Source organism: Meriones unguiculatus, chromosome 5, assembly GCF_030254825.1.
Source record: "Meriones unguiculatus strain TT.TT164.6M chromosome 5, Bangor_MerUng_6.1, whole genome shotgun sequence".
Classification (NCBI taxonomy): Eukaryota; Metazoa; Chordata; class Mammalia; order Rodentia; family Muridae; genus Meriones; species Meriones unguiculatus.
In genome coordinates, this window is record NC_083353.1 from 117,362,333 (window position 1) to 117,387,195 (window position 24,863).

The window sequence follows — 24,863 nt, forward strand, 5'->3', positions numbered from 1 at the left end:
TTACTACAACATTCCTGATCTCCTCGCAGTTTGCGAGAGATGTTGGGACCATCTGACAGGGGCAGGCCAGGCAAGGAAGGTCTCTTGCTGGCAGAGGGAGGACAGGAGGGGCGGGCGCTTTCATGCTGTCCCTCTCTGGCCAGCACCTCGAACCCTCACAGCAGAGGACAGCAGGAGGAGGAAAGAGCTGGGTGGCTGACTGTCCAGAGACTGGAAGGGGGTCAGCAGAGCCAGGTCCACAAATACACAAGGGACAAGGACACGCTTGCCTGCCGTCCCCATGCATACCGAACATTCGGCCCCACACAATGGCACTCACTCCCCCTCTGCTGACACGGCACAGCCTCCTGACAGTTTACAACACCCGCACACACAAATCCACAGCCCACTCTGAGCAGGACCTCAGAGCTGGATGCTTCTTTGCAGCCTACCAGCTGCGGGCCCTGCTAGCCCTCCCTCTCCTCCAGGGCTGGGTTTTTCCAGCCGGAGCCTCGCTCCCTCTGCTGCAATCTCTGGAAATTGGTGTCTGACGAGAGGCTGCTCCTGCCTATTATTTATTTATTTCTTCTTTTCTTCCCGCTGAGACCCTCCTGTCAGAAGCAGAGCTGCAGTCCGGAGACAGAGAGAGGCAGAAGCTACAGAGAGAGAGAGAGAGAGAGAGAGAGAGAGAGAGAGAGAGAGAGAGAGAGCTGGGAGCAAAGAGGAGGTGGAGAGAGACTCCCGGACACCCTTGTCTGCTCACCCTAGAGAATCATGAGCACTGGGCAAGAGGCCAAGAGAGAAGAGGGAGATTCCAGGAGAGGCCAGGAAGCCTCGCTCCGGGACCGAGCCCACCTGAGCCAGCAGCGCCGGCTCAAACAGGCCACCCAGTTCTTGCACAAGGACTCGGCTGACCTGCTACCCCTGGACAGCCTCAAGAGGCTCGGCACCTCCAAGGACCTGGTGAGGCCCCTGGCCCTTTCTCTCTTTTTCTCTGTGTCCTGTGTCTGGGCTGCGGCGAGGTGCTACAAAGAACATAGCCTCAGCCTTCAGATGTCTTTCTCCTGTTGGGATGGGAGAGGTGTTTCTGCCAACTTGCAGCCCCCGGCCCTCCTCAGATCCTTCGCTGGGGACGCTTCTTGGCCTGGTGACAGTGAGGGTCCCTGGGCTCGTTAAGTCAGCTTCCACCATTTATCCCTTCAGAGCCCAAGGCTTATCCTGGGGGCAGTGGAGAGCGATGTTGCTCAGTAGAAGCCTAGAGGAACCAGGAATCCCACAGAATGGGCATATGAAGACAGCAAGGCCTGGAGGATAGGTCAGCTTGGGGTTATGACTCTGCTTTTAGATTCCTTCAAAGCTGCCCATGAATTTGCCCCATTCCTCAGACCTGTCTCCCCCTTTTCCCCTTAGCATTATTGAGGGTCTTCTGGGTAATTGGGTTCACAAGGCCCTGACCTGGACCATCAGAGTCTGTGTCTGTCTCCTTTTGTCCTTTCCTTCCAAACCACTGCAGCAACTCTAGTCCTCAAAGGGAATGAGCCTGGGTGACAATGAGGAGGTGAGGGGCTCAGGGTCAGCTGCATGCAGTCTTTACCCTCGGGGATATATATAATGGTTACAAGCATGGGCTTTGGGGCCACCTTGCTTGGGACCAGATTCTGGTTATATTTTGTCAAGTTGTATCTCTGTGCCTTGTTATCTCCGTCTGCTAGAGAGGGGTAAAGTTGTGAGCACCCGTTTGGTAAGGAGAGGCTTACCTGGGTTTCTGCGAACTGAGCATGGTCATGGCAACACTAACAGCTACACCAGTAGCTATTGGCTAATAGCAACACTAGGGAAATGACACTAGCTGTGATTCCATTTAGCTTTTGAATTGCCTGAATTCTGGATGGTCCAGAGAATTCAGAATTCCATTCTGTGGGAGCCATTTCTGGACTGATCTGGCTTTCTGTCCAACTCCTAGTTTGAGTTTTCCCTCCAGGAACCCTCAACCCCACCTCAGCTGCCCCAGAGGAGAATCCAGGAGACAGCTGAGCAACTCAGAGGGTTGGGGTGGGGGCAGGTTCTTCGGTGCCTTGTGCTTTCCCATATGGTCCTACACACCTGTCTAGCCCAGAAGTTTTCCTACGGACCCTGCCCCCTCGGAGCAGCAGGCCCTGCCTTTTGACGTCAAGGCTCTTCACCTTTCCCCTTCGCCTTACCACCTGCACAATCTGTAGTATGGCGCTCCTATGACTTTGGGCATGAACGAGCAACAGTCGGAGAGGCCCTCTAGCCCCCAGACACACTTTCCAACAGTGAGGAGCCTGGAGTCACTGTGGAGAGAAGGGCATGGGAACGGCCTGGGCCCCGAGCTGGCTGCCCTTTCCCAGAGCTAGCAGCTTGTTGCCAGGGTCTCATGAGGCCGATGGTGGAAAAACAATCCCAGGCTCCCAGGGTCAGGTGGAGGAGCGCGTGGAGCCTGGGAGGCTACAGCCATTCTCCAGGCTACTTCTTAATTTTAACTTCTTCAGAGTCTCACTACGGAGCTCTGCTGGCCTGAATCTGCTAGGCAGCCCTGGCTGGCTTACAACAGTTTCCTTGAAGTTTATAGACGACAGAATTGCATCTTATTTTTGAGATAGGACTCACCATGTAGCTCAAGCTGGCACGAACCAAGTACGGCAGGCTGGCCTCACCTTTGTGGCGATCCTTCCTCCCCTGCCTCCTGAATGCGGTGATCATAGGTGCGTGCTGCCACACTAGATTAAAACCAACCATTTTTACTTTGTATCTTTTTCCTTTTTATTTTTAGTACTGGGGATGGGACCTAGATCCGTGTGCATGCTAGGCAAGTTTTCTATGACTGAACCACCCCGCCCCCCGCCCCCCCCCCCAAGTCAAGGAGGCACATTATGCTGAACTAGGCCCTGGGACAGAAAGATGAGCAAGACAGATCTGACTGGAAGGCCCTTCCAGGCTGTGGCGGAGGTGAAATCCAAAAATAACATCTGTGGGAATCATGACCAAATGAGCTAGGAGAGGAAGAAAGAAGGAGGCCAGAATAACCCAGAGCCCGTTCTGCAGGTGAAGTCAGAGGTAGAAGCAGGGCCTTTCTACCCAACAAAGTGTGGGGGAGCTATGCATTCAGACTGGCCTAGTGAGAACTGGGAGGAAGGGTTTCCAGGAGAGGTGAGCAGGGGTAGAGGCTGGGGTCAAACAGTCTGGCAGGAACAGGTAAGCAGTGAGTGTGGTAGACAATTAGGACAGACAACAGCCAGGCCATCTAGGGATCGGTTTAGAAACAGACCTGGGTATAGTGGTTCACACCTTTAATCCCAGAACTTGGGAGGAAAAAGAAAGTAGATCACTGTAAGTTTGAAGCCAGCCTGGTCCACACATCAAATTCCCAGACAGTCAAGTCTAGCCACATAGAGAGAAGAGACCCTGTCTCAAAAAACAAACAAACAAAAACAAAAAAACAAAACCAAAGCAAGCAAGCAAACAAAAACAATAAAAAGACAAAAACAGGCTGTCACTATACCAGTATGTGTGTGATGTATTTTATATAGAAGAATAATGCTTAAAATTTTTTTCAAGTAGGGTCTTACTATGTAGCCCTGGCTGTCCTGGAACTTGCCATGTAGACCAGGCTGGGCTTGAACTCACAGAGAGATCCACCTGTCTCTTCCTCCTGAGTGCTGGGATCACCAGTTTGTTTTTTTGTTGTTGTTTTTTTGTTTTTAAGGTAGCTTAGGGTGGCCTTGAACTCATGACTATTCTGCTTCTCCTAAATGCTGAAAATTTACAGGTGCACCCCCCCACACATCTGGCTTGTACAGTTGTTTTCATATTTTACTTAAGCATTTCTCAAACCTGAATGTGTAGGAGTTTTATTTAATCAAGATTAGGGGCTAGGGGCAGGCTGGGCTTGATGGCATACACCTTTAATCCTAGATCTTGAAAGGCAGATGCAGGTGGAGCTCTGTGAGCTCAAGGCCAGCTTGGTCTAAATCGAGAAAGTTCAAGATCAACCAGGGTTATATTGTATGACCCTGTCATAAAACAAACAAAATGCCAGGCAGTGGTGATGCACACCTTTGATCCTAGTGCTTGGAGACAGAGGCAGGTGGACCTCTGAGTTCCAGGCCAGCCTGATTTAGAGGAAAGCCAAAGCAACAGAGAAACCAGAGAGGGAGGGAGGGAGGGAGGAAGAGAGGGGTAGAGAAAAAGAGAGACAGAGACAGGGAGACAGAGACACAGAGAGAAAACAACAAAACAAGGCAAAACAAACAAACAAACTAAAGTCAAGCCAAACCAAACACAAAGATTCAAGGCTGGGAAAACAGCTACTGGTTACAGTATTTGCTAGGTATGTGCAAACTCCTGGGTTTAAACGCTAGCACAAGAAAACAAAATAAGAACAAAATTCTTGATTCAGGCCTGAGACTCTACATTTCAAACAGGCTTTACAATGCCATTAAAACTTTTAGTTAGTCAAGCGTGGAGACACACACCTATAATCCCAGCACTCAGAAAAGCAGAGGCAGGCAGGTCTCTGTGAATTCAAGACCAGAGTGGTCTACAAAGCAAGTCCAGGACAGGTAAGGCTACACAGAAAAAAATGTGTCTCGAAAAACCAAGAACTGGAGAGACAGCTCAGAGGATGCTCTCTCAGAGGACAGAGATGTTATTTCTAGCATATACTCAGAGCTCACAATCACCTGTAACTCCAGATGCCCTCTTCTAAACTTCACAGGCACCAGAAATACATACAGGCAAAACACTCACACACAGAAGATTATATATATGTATAAATATTTTAAGATCTTGATTATAATCATATATATAGCTTAAAATTCTATATATGCTGCTTGAGGACCAAACTGTGAGTAGCAGGGCTTTAGCTAAGTCTGTGTAGAAAAGTAAGTCTCGGAAGCAGTGAGTGGAGGAAGATGTCCAGTGACCCAGGAGAATTCAGCAGGTGTCTCTACAAAGAAAGGAAGCTGAGCTGGCAGAATACAGTATGCATGAGGATGGTGCAGATGAGACAGAGGTCAAGGATAATGCTTCATTATTCTAGCCTGAGCACTCTGCTTATTATATCTTTTTCTCTGCTTATATCTTTTTGTTTGCTTTTTGAGACACGGTTGTAGCTCTGGCTGCCCTTGAACATGCTCTGTAGATTGCCTGGCCTTTAATTCAGGAGAAAGCTGCCTGCCTCTGTCTCCTAGTGCTTTGGACTAAAGGCACGTACCACTACTGGCTCATCTCTTTTAAAAATCTTTTTTTTTTTTTTTTTTTTTGAGGCACTCAGGCCCCGCTGGCCTCAAACTTGCTATGCAGTGGAGGATAACCCTGAACTCCTGATTTTCCTCCCTCCACTTCCAAAGTGTTGGGATGACAGACCTGTCCCACCATGCCAGACTTGTATCATACTGGAGCTAGTTATTACCCTGTGCATAGGCGCTGGGAATCGAACCCAGGTCCTTTAGAAAAGCAGCCAGTGCTCTTAACTGCTGAGCCATCTCTCAGCCACTTTTCTATTGTTTCTCTGGTCTAGAGCTGGGCAAGGAACCTGTGATTTGCAAGGCATAAGGGGCAGAGTGGTGGTGGTGGACAGGGAACAAGTGGCCTATCTCCCGGGCTTAGATTTCCTTTCACTATTTTGTGATGGAGACAGCAGCCACACAGCGTGATCCAAAGGCGCCTGGTGGAGGGAAACCAGAGGCAGCTTCAGGGGGAGTCTCCCCTGGTACAGGCCCTGGTCCGTGGCCGTGGCAGCAGCAGGACCAGTGTGACACAGGTTCCAGCTCTTCTTGTCAACTGCAAGGTAAGATGCCTCCCAGGGTTCCGACTTCCACTTGCCTGATGAGCCTGCTCACTTCACCAGTTCTCCCTCCTGCCTTGGCTGTCAAAAGATGGAGGGGGACAAGTCATTTCTCTCCTTTTCTAGCCCGGCATCTACTTTCCTGTCTGTCTTGATTATCTCTTCTGCGTGATGCCGTCTGTCAACACCTTTGCAGTATGACGCCCCCATTCTTTTATCGAAGTAGATTTAAATACAAGTAGTATTTAAATATATTATTGTACCGCACACACTGGAAAGGTATGCATGCATACAAAAAGCTCACATTCCAAGGTGAAGAAAAACTTAGCGACTTTTAAAAATTCATGTGTATGCGATGTCACAGGCGCGTGCAGTGGCAGGAAGAGACTGTCAGATGCTCTGGAGTGGAGTTGCGGGCAGCTGTGAGCTGCCCAATCTAGCTGCCCAACTGAACTCAGATGCTCTTAACCACTGAGGCGTCTCTGCAGCCCGAGGCTCCTCATCTCTCCAGCCCCTGGAGCACCCCCTTGCTGGTGGGACAATCCCACAAATGCTTAGACTCCGCCCAGAGATCTCCCTTCTCAATCTCACTCATCCCTTGCCCACATTCTTAGCTTTTAAGGCCCAAAGCCGAGGCCGCCTCCTCGTCGAAAGCTTTTCTCTGGCCAGCAGGGAACAGCTCCCGGTCTGTTCCAAGCTCTAAGGCACTCAATTCATGATCCTTCTGTAGACGTTAGAACGTTCGGATGCCAAGCCACATTTCATTGCTTAACACTGCCAAGGAATGGCGCTCATCAAAGTATCTACTGGCCTTACATCTTACACAGTAGATGCTCAATAAATGTTTGGAACAAGAAAATGACTTTTTTTTAAACGTATATGTACCCAAGTGTTCACCTTGATGCCTGTCGGTATCCCAAGGCAGTGAACTTGTCTTCCTGTTTTCATTCTTGGTCACGTAGATCTGAGGGTCTACAGAAGGGGTCTGTCCTCTTTGCCGTCTCTTCCTGGCTGCGGCTCTTTGACCAGGAGGGCTTCAGATTCCCCTAAACAGATTGCCATTCCGGCCCAGACCTTTCTCAGCGTAATGGATTCACCATGTGCAGATATGAAAATATTTGATTCCTTTTTTGGGAGAGTCAGTTTCCACTTTTGAAAACTCAGTCGTCTCCTCATCTCTACAAGGGAAAGAAGCACCAAGGGCTCAGAAGGTCGAGGGTTCCAACCCAGTCCCTTCCTTCTTCTTTCAGTGTCAGGACCAGATGCTTCAAGTGGCCGTGGACACGGGGACCCAGCACAATCAGATATCTGCTGGATGCCTCAGGCGCCTGGGGTAAGAGTGCAGCCTAAGCCGGTGCACAGGGATGGGACTTCCATCCCTTCCCCCCCCCCTTTTTTTTTTTTAAGATTTATTATTTCTAGAGTACTCTGCCTGCATGTATGCATACACACCAGAAGAGGACAGCAAATCTCATAGATGGTTATGAGCCACCGTGTGGTTGCTAGGAATTGCACTCAGGACCTTTGGAAGAGCAGACAGAGCTCTTAGCCATTGAGCCATCTCTCCACCCTATATGGAAATTTTCCATATAGGGTCTCCCTATGTGGCCCAGGCTGAGCTCAAATTCAACAACCTTCTGCCTCAGCCTCCAGCATGTGGGTTTGTATTGACCGTCAGGCCACACCTGCATTTGTGGTGTTATTTTGGGGAGGAGAGTGATGTCGTATCTTTAGAGTATCTAGTGAAGATGGTTGCACTGACACTGAATTGCCTACTTTGTTGTTTGAGACAATGTCTGTGTGTCCCTGGCTGAAAGTCTCTGTAGACCAGGGTGCCCTGGAACTCAAGAGATTCGGGTGTCTCTCCCCCACTACGTGCTGGGGCTAGAGGTGTGTGCCACTACGCCTGCTTGTGAATTGCACACTTTTCTGAAGCAAATTCTGCCGGGCCTGGTGGCTCATGTCTGTAAGCCTAGCATCCGGAGTTAAGAACTAGGAACCAGAGGCCAGCCTTGGCTACTTAAGCTGCTTGAGACCACCTTCCTCTGGAAGAGAGCATAGATCAGTACTGACTTTTTAACTGGGAGGAGGGAGGCTGGAATCGGAAACCATGGCGGCTATCACCCTTGCTTTCTAACCGCAGGTTAGGGGAGAGGGTTCCAAAAGCCCCAGGTGGGGACCTGGCACCTGGGCCTCCAAGTCAGGTGGAACAGCTGGAGCTGGAGCTGGGGCAGGAGACTGTGGCATGCTCGGCCCAGGTGGTGGGTAAGTCCTCCAGCCTCTCGCCTCTTCTGCTTCTTCTCTGAGCCGGACAAAGTTTCTGGCCCATCAGCACCCACTCCCCAGATGCTCAGGTCATTCTGCTCTCTGCTGTTCTCAACTGTGGGGGTGGGGGGCCGGAGGGGAGTGAGTACTCAGAGGAAGGTGGCAGTGGCTATAGATAAACCTTGTTTTCCAATGGCTCCTGCAGATGTGGACAGCCCTGAGTTTTGCCTAGGACTGCAGACTCTGCTTTCCCTCAAGGTAAGGCACCCATGCTTGGGCCTGACCCAAAATTCTAGGAGAGGTAGAAGGCTTAGGGTGGAAGCCCAGATCAGCCTGGCAAGAAAGACAGACAAATGTGAAACTTAAAACTCACTTAATTTTCCCCAAAAGGGAAATCTAGAGAATGGGTTCCCTCCCTGAAGGGGCGGGGCGTGGGAGCAGGGGGAGGCAGAAGGTGACCACACATTCGGGATCCCCACGGCAGTGCTGCATTGACCTGGACCGTGGAGTGCTTCGGCTGAAAGCCCCCTTCTCGGAGCTGCCCTTCCTGCCTGTGTACCAGGAGCCTGGCCAGTGACCACTGTCTCAGCCAGTCCCTAGGGCGACACCGTGCCTTAGGGGAAGAGTGGTGTGGAGTGGGTATTTGCCTGAGCAGGGCATCTGGAGACCACTGCATTAATCTCTTCTCACCACCCTGATCCTGCAGTAGGCCACCTCCCTCTCTGCCTCTCCATAGCTGCCCCAGGAGCTTCCACGGAGACTCTCTGTGACTCAAGGTCCTGGCTTCCCCATTTTCTCTCTTATCCATGCCCAAGAGCATAGCCAAGTCAGTAATAGAAAGAGACCTACATAAAACGGGCTCTAGACTTAGCCCTGGCTGTGGGGGTTCAAGTTACCTGCTGCCCCCACCTGCCTGAAGCCCACCCCAAGCACCCCTCCACTGCCCTCACTCTTCCATCTCCCACCTCTAAGGCTTATCCTTCACAGGCAGATTCCCATGCCTCAAAGCCTGTGTGCTGGCCTCCTGGTACCTGCCCTTTGACCCTGCACCCATCTACTTATAGCTGGGTGGGGGTGACAAATAAGTAGGACTTAGTCTAGGAAGGTACAGTTCCTGAGCTGAGGGCTTTCAGTCATTCTCCTTTCTGGCTTGCACATGTCTGAGTATCTTTCTGACTGGGCTGATTTTCACAACAATATCTCTAACCCCAACCAAGGAACTGGGTCGCTTACATGGGAACTAAATACAAAGCCTAGTAGACCAAAGAGGAGCCTGCACACAAATGCTTTCTTCACTTTCAATAGTGGGCTGGTTTAGCCTAAGTGTTGTGGTTCCTGGTCTCAATCCTGATTCCCTCCCTCGTCACCTTGCTTTGAGATCCATGCCCCTTCCCAGTTTGCCTCCTACTGCTTGTCAAGTGGCAGGCCTGGCCCAGGGCAGGCCCTTAGCCTGCTTCTGCATTTGAATAAACACTGTTTCTCTAAGCGGTGGTAAACTCTGTTCTCTTCCTCCTTACTCCAGGAGCTCACAGTACCTCTGTCCTCAGGTCCATAGGGAAAGTGTGGATGGGGTCCCTCTCCCAAGCTGGAACACAGGCCCATGAAGCACATTTGATATTGTGTGTGCTGCACAAATGCACAGGCAGTAGTTAACAAATCAGTATTTACCTCCATTGTGAGCAAGGGACTCTGACATTCTCCGCTTTATTTTACTCCATTTGATTTAGTTCAAAGGACCTGAGGGCTGGGGAGCTGGCTTGGTTGGGAGGAGCATTTCCATGCAAGCCTGAAAACCTGTGTCTGAGCACTAGTACAAAAGGGTTCAATTCCCAGCACCCACATGGCAGCTCACACCTGTCTGTAACTCCAGTTCTGGGGCTTCAGACGCCCTCACACGGTCATAAATGTGGGTAAAACACATATACTTGCACACACATACACACACAAAACCCAACAAAAACCAAAACCCAAAACCAAACAGACAAAAAACATCCCAAAGCAAAACCAGAAGTGGGGTAGAGGGGAAAAGAGAAGAGGGAGAGAAAAGATCATAGCAAAATAGGAAAGCCCTGACCAGCTGGGCATGGTGACGCACGCTTATCATCCCAGCACTCAGGGAGGTGAAGGCAGCCAGATCTCTCTGAGTTAGAGGCCAGCCTCTAACAAAGTGAGTCCAGGACAGCCAACACTACACAGAGAAACCCTGTCTCAAAAAACTAAAAAACTAAAAAAAAAAAAAAAAAAAAAAAGAAAGCCGTGACCTAGTTGCTTCAGTAAATGGAAGAACACAGGAAGATGAGAAGGAAACTGTCCTGAAAGATGCCCTTAAACAAACACTCAGCCATTCCTGAAATAATTACTGATGTCAGCTGCTGCCTGGAGCTATGCTGTGAAAGTCATTGGCACTCAGTGGGAGCAGTGGGGCCATCTCCACTGTCCCCTTAGACCCTCAGGCCTGAAGCCTGTTTTTTTTTTTTTTCCAGGTGTTGACACCATGGCAAAGGTTTGCTGCCTTTTCTCACAATTCTGTTTTCTACAATGAGAGTAGGTAGCACAAGGAGGGGACCACAGGGCAATGAGCAGAGGGGAATCCAATCTTTTCATTCATCAAGTCTCTCAGGGGTGCCACCATCCTTTGATGGCCAAGACTTAAGTCCTGCTCCTCCATGATATATATATACACCCATCCTGCTAAGCTCACGGATCACTGTGGGGGCTCAGAAGGATCCTTCACCAGCTAAGTGGCCAAGCCCAGCTTAGGTGGGGTCCTGGAAGCTTGAGGGAGTACACTGTAGAGGCTGGTCCGGGTGGTAGAGAGTCTGGTGAAGCAGGGTACGGACTGCAGGGAGATCGTCAGGATCTGAAGGCCAAGGAGAGACTGGTAAGAGGCTATGGGGCCTCTGGGTGCAGGCCCACCGGCTTTGTGGACACTCACCCACACCCAGCTCATGCAGTAGGCTGTGGTACTCCGGCTCAGCCTCCAGCAGCTTCAGAAGGTTAGTGGACTCCATACGCTCCAGCTGCACCTCCCAGTACACGTAGATCTTCTGATTGAAAGTGACATACACCAAGCAGGGGCTGTTGCGGCCCTCTTTGCAGGCGTACTGGCCTGGGAGGTGGGGGCAAGAAGACAAAGGTGAAGGCTTAGTCCTGGTGGCCGGAGGAGGGCAAGAACAAGACATCAGAGTCAGCAGTACTGGCCCTCCCACAGCGATCCATCAACAAAGGCCCTTTTCTTATGTTTTCTGTTCAGAATTCAGTGAAATATGTAAGATGGTAAAATACATGGCCCATTCTAGAGGTGGGGAAGACAGTCAGCACCCCAAAACATGGATTTCTAGGTCTTTTCATCTTAGTGATGTTCTGGAGTAAAGAGAACACGAGCTCTGTGGATGCAAGGGGCAGGTTAGCAAAATAATCAGAAAGAACAGTTTTCCTTGGCCTGTCCCTCCCAAGGCACACACCAAGCTTTCAGGTAACTGTGGTTCCTTCCATTTATTTTGGGGTCCTGGAGACTGAGCCCACAGCTTTGTACATGCCAGCCAAGCCTCTATCACTAAGCTATACCCTCAGCCCATTGTTGTTTTAGGAGCCAGATACTTCCGTCACCCAAATAGCTACTGCTGCTTCCCAAAGTCCCCAGTGCAGGACTGTAGAGAATACTCTGGAAGCAATTCCTTCAGCCTGGCATGCTCGGATGGAACCATCTGTCTTCCCGGTCACCCCATTCTTTACATATCTATTGATGGAGCCCTCGCTGTGCTGTACTTCTGAGCTCAAACTGCCACAATGCGGCTGGAGAGATGGCTCAGGGCACTGGCTCCTCTTTCAGGAGGTAGGGGTTCAATTCCTAACACCCACATGGTAACTAACAAGTGCCTGTAACTCCAGTCCTGGGGATATGATGCCCTCTTCTGTCCTCTGTGGGCACTGCACAGATATGGTGCAGAGACACTTCAGGCCAACAGACATAAAAATAAATAAAACTTTGCTCTCAAATTAGAAAGTAAACTGTCAGGATGGCAATGGCAGGGTAGTACCCATCCATCACCCACTAATGAAAGCTAAGGAACCCATGTGCGTATTAAGATGTCTCCCAGGGGCTACCCTGAATGGGAGCGAGTCAATCTCTCCAGCACATTTACTCATCTTGAGCAGCTGAGCTTAGAGGCCACTGTCCCACCTGCACAGAAGGCACGGATATTTTCATCCACTTGGAAGCGAACAACAGTGCGGTTGTGATCGATGATGTATGTCTGTCCATCCCAGGCACAGGCTACTACCTCCTCAAGCCCGTCGCCCTGAGAAAGGTCAAAGGCAGGATGCACTTGAGAAAGAGACCTAGTCAGGCGTGGTGGCATACACCTGAAATCTCAGTGCTGCAGAGGCAGATGCCAGCTCTGGCGACACAGCACATAGCAAGCTCCCGTGTCAGAAGAGAAGATCTGATGACAGGGTAGGGGCAGCGAGACACAAAGGACCGAGAGCTTGACTCTGGGGGCAAACCATCACCTGGACTATTGTTTCCAACAGGGCAGTCAGTGATCTGCTTCACCTGATGTTCCAAGCAACGCTATGGTGTAGACGCTGTTCTCAGGCTTACACTGGGAAGTTTCTAAGGGGGATAAAGTCACTTGCCCAAGGTTACAGGAAAGGGAACAGAGGTAAAATGCAAGCACAGGTCTTTTCTACTGATCAAAGCCATCCAGCTTGCACCATGGTGGTGTAACCAATGTAGGCCCATCTTCAACTGAGGGTTTGCAGTAATATCAACAGACTCATGGGTGAGAAAAAAAAAAAAATCCCACAAGACACACAGCTATGTTTATGACTAATAACCCACTTCTAGACCTCTCGCCGGCTTTCTTTGGGGCCATTATTTTGGCTGAAAGGCATGGAAATGATTTTCTAGCAATCTCATGGAGAAGTATTAAATTCTGTGCTGGAAGGGCACACTTGGGTGTGATAGAGGGACACAATCACGTCAGGTCTAGGAGAGAGGCTCAGTGCTGACTGGGATGTGAGAACAGCTGCATTGAAATGTCTACTCACGGGGCTGGAGTGGTGGCTCAGCCATTAAGAACGCTGGCTTTTCTTGCAGAGCACCTGGGTTTGATTCCCAACTGAGTGGCAACGACCGCTCAGTTCTAGGGAGTCTGATGCTCTCCTGGCCTCCATGGGTACCAGGCACACGTGGGGCACAGACATACATGCGGGCAAAACATCCATACACTTGAACGTAAGTAAATGAGTCTCAGATGAGGAAAAAGTCCACTCACCGTGACATCCAGCTTCTCCAGGGCAAAAAGCTGGTGATCCACCTGCACAGACCAGAGCAGCTTATCTGCTTCCTGCATCAGCTTCAGCGTCCCTGCAGGGACAGAGGTGGTCGTGGGGTTGTTGTGCGGTTATGTGAGAGTGTGTGTGTGGGCGAGCATGAGTGTGAGTGAGTGTGTGCTGAGCCTTTGAGCAGACCCCACAGGCAGATACCCACGTCACCCAGGACTACTCACCATCTAGGGTGCACAGGGCAAAGAGGCCCGAGTTACCAGTTTCAGGGGTATGACCTGTGAGGGGAGTGGAGGCAGGAATGAGAGCCCTGGCTCTCTGCTCTCCCAGAGCTGCTTGGTTCCTCTGGCTCCTTCCTTCCCTCACCTTGCTTGATGCTGCCAATTAGGTGAGTGGACACATTCTTGTTGTGGATCCGGCCAGACGTCTGGTGCAGCACCACATCCCGGGCAGCCGGCGTTTCCCTGTGGTTAAGGAGACCGGGCCAGTGGGCACGAGGCCAGCGGAGCCGAGCTCTGTAGGCCCTTCAGACCCACATCCCTGCGGGGGCTTCTGAAGTGGAGCAAGCGGAAACTCACCCTGACCGTTTCTGACCTATGTAGCAAATGGAAGGGGAGTGATGGGGCTGCCAGGCAGAGGCTCTGAGGCCTGAATCTGAATGGTGGACTGTCTGGAAAGACTGGTTCAAGGTGCTCGGAGGCTCTAAGGTTAAAAGCCCAGGACTCCTGGGTCCCTAGCCAGTCTTCTCCAAGGGTAAAGTGAAATGAATCTCTTGGATGACAGAGCCCTGGCAGACCTGTCGCACCATCATGTCCTCCTGTGCTTACTCTGGTGCACCCACCACTGATGCCCTTACCTACTGTCTCCTGTGGCCTCCTCAGAGGCAGGAGGGGAGCCAGTATCCTTGTTCCAGGTGCAGAGTAGAACTGCATAAGCACACCCCGGCTGCGACACAACCAGCTCAGGCACACCCAGAGGTCCTGGGGTCACAGAGAGACTGTCTACCTGCACAAGGGAACAGTCAGTGGGGGACGGAACACAAAGAAAAGGGAGACTCTGCCACCAGGAACTGGGGAGATACAGGCAGGGTGTCTGAGAGTTTCCCTCGGGCTTTGATGGGGACAGGAGGATTTCCAAGGTTCATGAATGCTTTTCTGGCAACATCCCCTCACAGACACTCTGCTTTCTGCTGTGTGCTCACTGGCTCTAGGCCTGGTTCACACCACACACCTTTGCACACCAAATTCTTAGTCCACCATTCCTTGCACTCTGTACCTGATACTAGAAGCCACAGGGAGCTTGTCTAAAAATGACCTGGATCTCTCTCAGCAACGACACCCTCTTTTCTTCCCAGATGGGCCCCGTTTTCCATCAGCCTCCTCTGGGGAGGCCTTTTCTGCTCACTGGGCTCTTAGATCCCCGAACTGCTTCTCACCTGACCCTCCAGCATCCACTTCTTGAGGGACACCAGGTGCCCTGCCAGGTACTCAGGCCCCTCGGCCAGCTCTTCCCAGCGGAAGGCCCGCACCACACGGTCTGTGTACCCCACCACCAGCTCGCAGCAGCCATCTCCATCTGCAGGCACAGAAACATGGACTTGGAGCCAAACCTGAACTGGTCAGCTCGGGCCTGTGGCTACCCTTCCAGAACTGACCGTCCTGGAACTTTCGGTTGAGTGCAGCTTCATGTCCAGGCTCCTGAGCCATTTACCACACCCTGTGGTTGCTGCCCACCCCTGCCTGGCCCCGTGCTCATGCAGTTTCTCATTCAAATGCTATGCAGGACCCAGTACCTCCACTTTCTGCTTCCTGTGTCCAGGGCATAGCATCTTGACTCAGCCCACACACTTCCTACCTAGATGGCTTCTGACCAATCGCTTCTGACCTTCACCCATGTGTACATACTTGACACGCACACACACACACACACCTACACATAATTAACTACAAATAAACCTTTAGAATTGCTGTCTCTACCTGGATACCTTCAGCCCTGTGATTTACTACCTTCTAATACAGCACTGATTTTTGGCAGTGCTGGGATTGAACTCAGACCTGATACTTGCTGGATAAGTGTTCTATTCCTGAACCAAATTCCCAGTCTCGTTACTTACTTTTCTTATAAAGTATGTTCTGTCTCTTCCAAGTAAGATCTAAGATGGTGTGCTTTTTTGCTCGTTTAATTCATTTTTGTAATTCTAGAGCCTAGAATATTTCCTAGCTCAGTAACTATGCATCAAATATACAAGTGAAAGTAAAGTAAAACAAAATAAAAAGAGAAAAACTAAACACAACAAATGTACAAGACAGACACAACCCTACCCCCACCCCAGCCCAGTCCCTTGGCTGCTCCTGCCCACCAATGTCGCTGATCAGCATGACCTTCGTGTTGGCCGGGATGTGCTGCTTGAAGACAGGTCGCTGCTCCTCTCCAAGTGTCTCATGGTGCCCAGAAGCATCCAGAGCCTTGGTGGATGTCAGGTCAAATAAGTGCAGCCAGCCCTCTGCGCTGACTGCCACCACCAGGTTCTGGGAGAGACAGAGTACAGGAGAGATGCCCGGGAGAAAGGCTGATTGGATTTCAAGGGCCAGGGCTGACCTTCCCTGGGAGTCACAGTGGAGGCAAGGCCTTGGAGCTCTACCCTAGCCCGAGATGCCCTGAGTCCTTACCTTCCCTTTATTACATACATCTCCGACCCCAACACAAGTCAACTGCAAGAGAGAAAGGGAGAGCCTGATGGAGGCACCGGAAGAGACTGTTCCTCCCTAAACATCCAAAGCATTCATGAAAGCTTATGTCACATGATCTACATGAATAGTCTTTATTAACAGACACATTGAGTTATATAGTTTGGTTTATCCATATAACAAGATAAAAACCCAAAGAGGTAAAAACTCAGACTTATGCAAAATAAAAACAAAACAAAAACAAAAACAAAACCCATCTAGGCTGAGGCAGGAGAACTGCTGTGAATTCCAGGCCAGCCAGGGTTACATAGCAAGACCCTGGCTTATAAGCCCTCCTCGCCCACAAAAAACCCCACCAAACAGGAAGAGAGCCTGATTGCCACGTTTCTAGATTATTCTAGTTATTCCCATTTTAAATTACACAGTTGTGTACTGTATGAGGACATTTTAGTCAACAGCAGATCACATACATTATTGTCAGCCTGTAAGAGCCTATCACATAGCTGGTGTCAGGTAAGACACTGAGGCAGGAGGACGGAGAGTCTGAAGTCAGCCTGAGGTACAAGGCAAAACCTTGCCTTATAAGGCTAGCGTAACGCAGCAGCTGTCTTGGTTTATACAAATACTGTGGTCACTTCATAGTGAAAGACACTAACAACGCATTTCTCAGAACATGCACTCACTGCTAGCCAATGCACGACTACTTCACTGCGTACTATCAGACAATCTTAGGCAGCCTCGATAAAGTGGCAAGCTCCCCCCAGCATCAGGACAATATGGTTGCCTTTTTTCCCCCCTTGTCAGACTGACACCAGCTAGAGCTATATGGGAAGAAACCTCAACTGAGAACATGCCTCCAACAGATTGCCTGTAGGCAATTTCTTGATTAACGAATGATGGGGGAGGGCACAGCCCTGGGTGGGTGATTCTGGGTTGTGTAAGAAAGCAGGCCAGCAAGCAGATGTTCTCTGCTTGAGTTCGGGCTTCCAGATTCCTGCCTTGAGACCCTGCCCTGACTTCAGACTTCACAGTAGACTATAAACTATGAGCTGAAAGAATCCCCTGTCTCCCTGAGTTTTTTTTGGTCATGGCCTTTACCACAGTAACAGAAAGCAAACTAAGATAACTGTCTTGTGGAACGGATGAGAGCAGTTCCTGGGGTTACCCTCTGTGAGTGAAACAAACTCTGAAGCACTGATTGGCTGAGTTGCCAGAGAATTCACTGTGGGACTCCTTCTTGGCAGCCCAACACAAAGGCATCCTATCCCTCCCCAAGACCTGCAGAGGTTGAATACTGACCATTCCCTGGCAGGCACACGTAAGCCACGGCCGGCTGTCGTCATTCTTATACACAGACAGTTTTCCGCTGGTGTCTCCCACTACCAGTTCATTTAACTGCAAATGAAGAGAGGGCAATGCCAGAAAGGGGTCCTATCGAACCCCGGTAACCCCTTCTCGGCTCAGCTCTTCTCTGGAAAAAACGTAACATTTAAATTTCTATCTGAGTAACTTCACTAAAAAAAGCCTTTGATGGGCTGCATGTGTAGCTCAGTTGATAATGTGCTTTTGCCAAACATGCATGAGGCCCTGGGCTCTCTCTCCAGCCCCACATGAGCTGGATGGGGTTGCTGGGTTCTGTGGTGTACCCTTTAATCCCTGCACTCCAGAGCCAGAGGCAGGAGGATCACTGTGAGTTCAAGGCCAATCTGGTCTACAGACTGTTTCAGGACAGTCAGAGCCACCTAGTATCTCAAAAATCAAAAAAACAAAAACACCAAAACCTCCCAACAACAAAAAACAACAAGAAGGCTGGAGAGTTGGCTCAGTGGTTAACAGCACTGGCTGCTCTTCCAAAGGACCTGGGTTCAATTCCCAGCATCCATAAGGCACCATAAGGCAGCTCACAATGATTTATAACTCCAGTTCCAGGGGATCTGATACCCTCATATATACATACAAGCAGGCAGAACATCAAAGTACATAAAATAAAAACAAATCATTAAAAACAGAAACAAGGAAAAATCAGGCAAAGTGGCACATACCAGTCATATCAGCAGCAGAGGTGAAGGCAAGTTAGAGGTCATTCTCAAGTTACCTAGCAAATTTAAGCCAGCCTGGAATACTACCTTTAAATCAAGGCTTTGAGAGGGTATGTATGGCCTGTGATCCTAGCACTAGGGAGATGAACACCAGAGAATAGCAAGTTTGAGACCAGCCTGGCTTACAAAGCAAGACCATGTCCCGGGGGAGTGGGGGTGGGAGTGGGGGTGGAGGTGGGGTGAGGGTGGGGGGAGTGGGGATCTTTCTAGACTGGTTGCCTGTGGGGTGGGCGTGGCTCAGTAGCAGAGTACTTACTGGCACAGGTAAAGCAAAGGGAACCAACACAGCCATAGTTTCCCAGAATGTATGTGCGTGCATGGGTGTGTGAGTGGGTGTGTTTGTGTATAAATGTGTGTGTGTTGCACAAAATTTAGGTAAGTTAACTCTCTGCACAGCTCTCTGCCCAAATGCCTGGCCTTGGCTATTCTCACTTGCCCATTACAAATGGGATATGTTTTGAAGATAGTCCAAATAGTGGACTTCTGAAGAGTGTCATATTTTGTCAAAGGTGAAAAACTGAAAGCCAGTTTCCAGGGTCCCATCTCTTCTCACGTGTATGCGAACACAAAGGAATGGCTCTACCTGAGGGACAGGGCCTGAAGGTGTGGTTGGTGTCAGCCTCCTGGCTCTGGGGGAGGGAGGGTCCCTTCATGGAACCTCTCCCCCAACACTGCTAGTCCAGGCAGCTCCCCTCGGGGAGCTCTCATGATAACCAGGTGGCCCCAAACCGTGTTTCCAGTCTCCTGCTCTTCTCTTGGAAAGAAGACAATATCCCCAAAGAGAGGAAATTAAAATTAGACACTTAAGAGATCAACAACGGTAAGGAGTCTGATACGGTGACGTGGACCTGTTAGGCCCAGCTATTTGCGCTCCCTACCCCAAAACAGAAGAAATTCGAGAGAAATTGGGATTGACACATCGATGTGACCTTTAAAGATTTTTTTTTATTTATTTAAAATTTTATTACATGTACAGTGTTCTGCCTGCATGCCAGCAAAGGGCATGAGATCCCACTATAGAGGGTTATGAGCCACCATGTGGTTGCTGGAAGAGCAGCCAGTGCTCTTAACCTCTGAGCCATTTCTCCAGCCCAAGATTTATTTTTTTAATAGAGGTTTAATGGGAGTTTTGTGAAAGACTATTAGATTATAAAAAAACAAACAAACAAGGCAATATCAGGGCACAGAAGCACAGAGCACGCTTAGTTCAGCCCCTTCTCTCCACACACAGCTGAGGTCTCAGTTACAACCACCTAAGTGGACCTTTGTACACACCATGGACGGAGGCCACAATGTGTAAAGGTTCAGAGTACAACTCCTGAATTTTAACTGTTTTTTTCTGATCCCATGTTCCCCATTCCCCTCTCCCCTCTGGTGTTTTGAGACAGGGTTTCTCTGTGTGTCCCTGGCTTTTTTGGGAACTCAGAGTCGACTGCCTCTGCTTTCGGAGTGCTGGGATTGAAGACATGGACTACGCCAAAATACTTATGTATGGACATGGCTGTTTTACCCACATGTATGTGCATGCCTGGTGTCCTCAGAGGTCAGAAGAGGGTATCAGAGCCCCTGGGACTGGAGTTAGAGACAGTTGGGAGGCCCTGGGTGCTGGAAGAGCAGCTAAGTACCCTTGCTAAGTACCCTTAACCACCAAACCATTTCTCCAAACTTGATCACACTTTTCTTTAAAATCTGAAGGCAGAAATGTGTGTGCCATATCCATGCGGGGTTGTAAATATGCTTGCTTTCTGAATTATTCAGAAAAGGGCAACTTCTCCTTCCTTTTCTGTCTTCTCTAAGCATGCTTTCCTCAACATTTTGGGCTTTTAGAAGGCATTTCAGGATTTCTTACTTTTTCTCTAAGGCTTCCCTCCCTACCACAGAGTTGCTTGTGGGTCACGTGTCTGACCCTGTTCTGGAAAAAAAAAATGACATGATAAAAAAATGCCATTTTCATGATAAAAATGGCCTTTTCCTTCTCTCTTCCATTCTCCACCTCAGATAGCTGCTGAGGTTTGACAGCTTGCCTGACATGAAGTTTTTTTTTTTTTTAATTTTATTTAAGTTCTAATAAAGTTGTCCTTGTGCTTCCAAAACAAATATTTTTTAATTAATTAATTATTTTTATTTTATGTACATTGGTGTTTTGCCTGCATGTGTGAGGGGGTCAGATCCCCTGGAACAGGCATTACAGCTAGGTGTGAGTTGCCTTGTGGGTGCTGAGAATTGAACCTGGGGCCTCTGGGAAAGCAGCCAGTGCCTGTTAACCACTGAGCCATTACTACAGCCCCCAAAACAAATAAGTGATTTATTTGTTTTATGTGCATCATTGTAAAGGTGCCAGATCCCTTGGAAATGAAGACAGTTGTGAGCTGCCATGTGGGTGCTGGGAATTAAACCTGGGTCCTTCAGAAGAGTAGACAGCGCTCTTAACCACTGAGCCATCTCTCCAGCCCCCAAGACAAATATTTTTAAAATTACAGATATTTATCCACTTATTTTACACACACACACACACACACACACACACACACACACACGTATGTGCCATTAGGTGTGTGTGTACAGGACAACTTGAAATCAGCTCTCTTCTTCCACCACGTTAGTCCTAGAGACCAAACTCACTAGGTTTGGTAGTAGGAGTTCCTGCTTACATGTTTCATGCGTAAAATGCTAAAAGGAGCCTACAATGGTGTGCAGGCCTGTAATCCCAGCACCCAGAGGTTGAGGGTTGGTGGGAGGACTGCAAATTCCAGGTCGTCTGGGGTAGGTACATTGGGAGATTTTATCAAAGAAAGAAAAATAAGAAAGGAAAGAAAATGCTCAGCCAGCCCTCCAGTTTCCGGGAAGCTTTCTTGTTGAAAGGGACTTCTCAGTTTTGCAGAGCCACAGACACAGGAAAAGAATCCTAAACCAGCATGGGAAGTAACTGAGCAAGCAGATGTGACTCAGCGAGGCAGTTGTAGCGTGTGGGAGAGGACATGTCCAGGGCATTTGTCTGCTTTCTAGCACTTCAGTGCTTCTCCTCAGATCTGCTGCTGATAGCTTGGCTCTGGCCACACCAGGTCACACAACGACCTTCAAGAACCCCGGAGGAAAGGTCCACTGTGTTCAGGAGTGCTAAAGAGGAAAAGGTGTAATCTTTCCCTGATCTGCTTCAGCCTCCCGAAGGCTGTGGGTGGTCCAAAAGTAAGTTTTATTCCTGGCTTCTCCTTCTGCCTCAGCAGGAAGTAAATCAGCTTTAAAGACCTTTAGGCTAAGGGTTTATCAGGCTGAAATCAGTCTTTGTCCCCACTCCCAAAGCTGCAATTGTTTGAGGACTACTAAGCATGTTTTCTTGGTAGTTTTGAGACAGTGTTTCACTCTGTAGTCCTGGCCTGGGATTTGCTAGGTAGATCAGGCTGAATTTGCAATGACACTCCTGCCTCTGCCTCCTGCACAGTTGAGATTACAGATGTTCACCTACATGCTTAGCAACAGTCCCCTGGAAGCCCCTCTCTGTTAGAACTGTGGTGGGAAGAAATGCAAGGCCTCACATCTAAGCATGTGGCTCCCACAGGGCTACACTCTCAGTCTATAATGTTGCTTCTCTACAGTCACTGAGCATGTGCTACAGCTGATCACTTGTTACGTTTTTCACAATGGGAGGGGGGCTCCCCTTTTCTGGGCAGAAGGGGAAAGGAAAAAGGGGAAGGAGAAGGAAGAAACTGAGAAGAGAGGAGGGAGGGACCACCCTTGGAATATAGAAATAAAAATTTTTTTTTTTTTTACTATGAAAAAAAAACTGTTTTTCTCAACTTCTTCCACTGTCCCCCTAACAACACACAAAGCTCTTCAGGTAGCTTTGAAATAATCACACTTGCTTTTTCTTTTAAATAGCAATTGGGATTGCTCCTCCATAATACAATATTTTGTTTTCCACACTTGCCTTTAATAACTTAAATTAAAAACCTGAGTTTAATCCCTGGACAGAATCCACATGGCGGATGAGAGAACCAACCCCTGCAAGTTGCCCTTTGGCCTCTATACCTGCACAGTGGCATGTGTGTGTGCTCGCCCTGTCACTCACACATGCAAATTAAGTAAGTGTAATTTTAAAATTATTGGGTATGGGGGATGAAGTGATTTGGGGGGGCTAAGTTGTTCAGGGCACCTGCCACTCTTGCAGAGGACCCAGGTTTGGTTCCCAGCAAGCGCATGGCAGCTCACAACCATCTGTAACTTCAGTTTCAGGTTCTCTCTCTCACACACACACACACAAATCCTATCCTTGTGTAGTTTATAATACTGGAGTTCACAGCTTAGGCAAGAAAAATAAATTACAGATGAACCTCTATATATGTAAGGCGCTGATAACATACAGTAGTATTTGCACATAATCTCCTGTGCACTTTTAATTTCTTTCTTTCTTTTTTTCTTTTTGATTTTTCAAGACAGGGTTTCTCTGTGTAGTCCTGGCTGTCCTGGAACTTGCTCTGTCGACCAGACTGGCCTGGAAAGTTAGAGATCTGCCTGCCTTTGCATCCCAAATGCTGGGACTAAAGGCATGTGCCATCATGCCCGGCTTAATTCTATTTATTTTATTTATTTTTGTGATACTGAGAATTCAAGCTAGGGCTTTGTTTGTGGTCAGGCATGTGTTTGGTAGCTACATCCCCAGGCTGCTACCATACACTCTACATCATCTCCAGGGCTATATGAATATAGACCATGTTGCATATACTGTGGTCAGTGCTGAGCTTCAGGATAAACACACTCAGGTTTGTGTAAGCACACACAAAGTTAGGACAACAAAGTAACCCAACAATGCATTCCTCTAAAGTCTCCCCTTCGTAGGTTATGCAGGGCTGTAGTTGCTATACTGTATTGTTAGGTAATAGTGTCAAGAAATGAAATCTGAACATATTCACTACAGATTTCTTTTCTTCCTCTTTAAACATTTCCTATGTTGGGTCTGGTTAGGTTGGGAGGGCTGCTAAGAGTGACAGCACTAACAGTTCCAGGGCCTTAACTGTGTGCTGGCTTCGGTTCACCCGCTTAATCTGTTTTTAAATAATAAATGCAGAAAAGGAATGACTGCCTAGGAAAGAAAAAAGAAGGTGGACACTGCCGTTGTTGAAAATTGAAGGAAGGGTTAGCACTACCAAGTCACCAGACACCGCGCCAAGGAGCCAAGGGAAGTAACAGCTAAGCGTGTGGGTAAGCGAGGTAGCGTGGGGGGCGGGAAACGCAAAGCTATAGGCGGAGCAGTGCTATTAAATGCAATCTGCAGGGTAAAAAAAATGTGAGGCTTTGAATAGTAAAGATGCTTCAAAGAGTATTGCCAACTAGAGGAAGAAATAACGCAGGACACCGGACCACATTTACAGGCTCCTACTGTGACAAGTCACTGAACTGAGCAAGAGAACCAACTACCCTAGTAACAATAAATAATAAACGTAAAATATGGCTGGAGAGATGGCTGAGCGGTTGAGACACTAGCTCCTCTTTCGGAGTAATAGCGTTCAATTCCCAGCACCCACGTGGCAGCTCACAAGTGTCAGCAACTCAACTTCTGGAGGATCCGATCGATAGTCCTCTTTTGGCCTCCGAGGGCACTGCGCGCATATGGTACACTGACATACATGCAGGCAAAAACCCTCTACACACAGAATTTAAAACTAAAATAAACACTGCTTCTCCAGAGGCTCCAGCCGCAGTGTGTTGAGGGACTTAAGCTGCCAATCAAGGTTTTTCTCCTCCGCACGCCATGTTGACCCTAGTGCGCACGCGCACCACACACCCCTTCCCACCTCTCGCCCCGCCCGAGTGCGGTAGTTCGCAGTGCGCATGCACTCACCGCGTCGTTATCGACATCTCCGAGGCAGATGGCGTGCGGAAAGAGACTCCCGCTGAAGTCCAGCGCCACGCGCTGCACGTAGCTAACCGACCTCATGGCACTCTGGAGGGCTGAGGTGCCGGAGAACCGCACCAAACGAAACCTCGCCTTCGCAACGGTCTCGCGCGTGAGCGAGCCCACCGGACCGGAAGTCTACGTCACCTCCTGAGCCTCCAGTTCCGGCTTTCTCCTTTAACCTTAGAGGAGGCCGTCCTTCCGTGCCAGGGGCCGACCTGACCCCTGGTATTTAGTCCCTCTTCGGAGGGGATTCAAAGCATTCCCTATCAATAGCCGTCATAATTAGCAACTTGATGCTTTCCAACAGTTCTTCTACGAGACTACCTAATAGGAGTTGTCAACACAGTGTAGTGGATTGCAACCCACGTTAAAACAAACAACTTGAGACTAGAAAAATAGCTCAGAGCGCTGGCTCTTCTTGCACGAGATCCAAGATCGAGTCCCATTTGCTCACACCCATATCTGTAATTTCAGTTGTAATTCCAGTTCCGGGGGACCCGACACCAGACACCCTCTTGGTGCTTCCCCGGCACCCACTAGAAGCAGCAAAACAGACAGTACAACATTTTTTAAAATATGAAAGCACAAAAGGACCTAAGTAGTAAATAGTATTTTTGTGAAAGCTTTGTTTCAGTTATTTATAGGTACATACATATCCTGGATTATAATGAAAAAGAATTTTTATGCTGTGTACTTGGGCAGCAGCTTGAAAAACACCTACTGCAAAGCATACCTTACATATATTTAATAAAACCAACACAACTGTGTACGCTTTAATTACTGTTCCTTCAGATGAGGAAAATGCATTCAGCAAGACTGAGTATCTTAGCAAAAAGTGGTAG

General features: G+C 49.0%; 2 protein-coding genes across 3 annotated transcripts; one reads left to right on the forward strand and one right to left on the reverse strand.

Annotated features, from left to right (window-relative positions):
• The first annotated feature begins 201 nt into the window (after nt 1–201).
• On the forward strand, nt 202–9,538 carry Nrip2 (nuclear receptor interacting protein 2). Of its 2 annotated transcripts, none has more exons than XM_021660749.2 (6): nt 202–942; nt 5,642–5,791; nt 7,039–7,121; nt 7,932–8,053; nt 8,259–8,311; nt 8,538–9,538. In XM_021660749.2, the coding sequence occupies exons 1-6, from the start codon at nt 754–756 to the stop codon at nt 8,628–8,630; spliced, it is 690 nt and encodes a 229-aa protein (XP_021516424.1). In that variant the 5' UTR covers nt 202–753; the 3' UTR covers nt 8,631–9,538. The 2 variants fall into 2 exon arrangements, with proteins under 2 accessions (XP_021516424.1, XP_060240238.1); XM_060384255.1 differs by having other exon boundaries at nt 804–942; nt 5,638–5,791.
• Nucleotides 9,539–9,726: 188 nt separating this feature from the next.
• Itfg2 (integrin alpha FG-GAP repeat containing 2) lies at nt 9,727–24,176 on the reverse strand. Its single transcript, XM_021660741.2, has 12 exons — nt 23,965–24,176; nt 17,329–17,424; nt 16,012–16,053; nt 15,702–15,870; nt 14,778–14,917; nt 14,199–14,347; nt 13,709–13,806; nt 13,567–13,620; nt 13,333–13,424; nt 12,237–12,354; nt 10,989–11,162; nt 9,727–10,913 (listed from the first exon to the last, which is right to left on the reverse strand). The coding sequence occupies exons 1-12, from the start codon at nt 24,058–24,060 to the stop codon at nt 10,810–10,812; spliced, it is 1,332 nt and encodes a 443-aa protein (XP_021516416.1). The 5' UTR covers nt 24,061–24,176; the 3' UTR covers nt 9,727–10,809.
• Nucleotides 24,177–24,863: the final 687 nt, after the last annotated feature.

Coding starts and splice junctions, on each gene's coding strand:
- Itfg2 (XM_021660741.2), bottom strand. CDS start 24,060: ATGAGGTCGGTTAGCTACGTGCAGCGCGTGGCGCTGGACTTCAGCGGG. Junction 12,355..13,332: donor TGGAGAAGCTGGATGTCACG/GTGAGTGGACTT, acceptor GACCTTTCTCAG/GGCGACGGGCTTGAGGAGGT. Junction 10,914..10,988: donor ACTGCATGAGCTGGGTGTGG/GTGAGTGTCCAC, acceptor CTTGGCCTTCAG/ATCCTGACGATCTCCCTGCA.
- Nrip2 (XM_021660749.2), top strand. CDS start 754: ATGAGCACTGGGCAAGAGGCCAAGAGAGAAGAGGGAGATTCCAGGAGA. Junction 8,054..8,258: donor ATGCTCGGCCCAGGTGGTGG/GTAAGTCCTCCA, acceptor TGGCTCCTGCAG/ATGTGGACAGCCCTGAGTTT. Junction 8,312..8,537: donor AGACTCTGCTTTCCCTCAAG/GTAAGGCACCCA, acceptor TCCCCACGGCAG/TGCTGCATTGACCTGGACCG.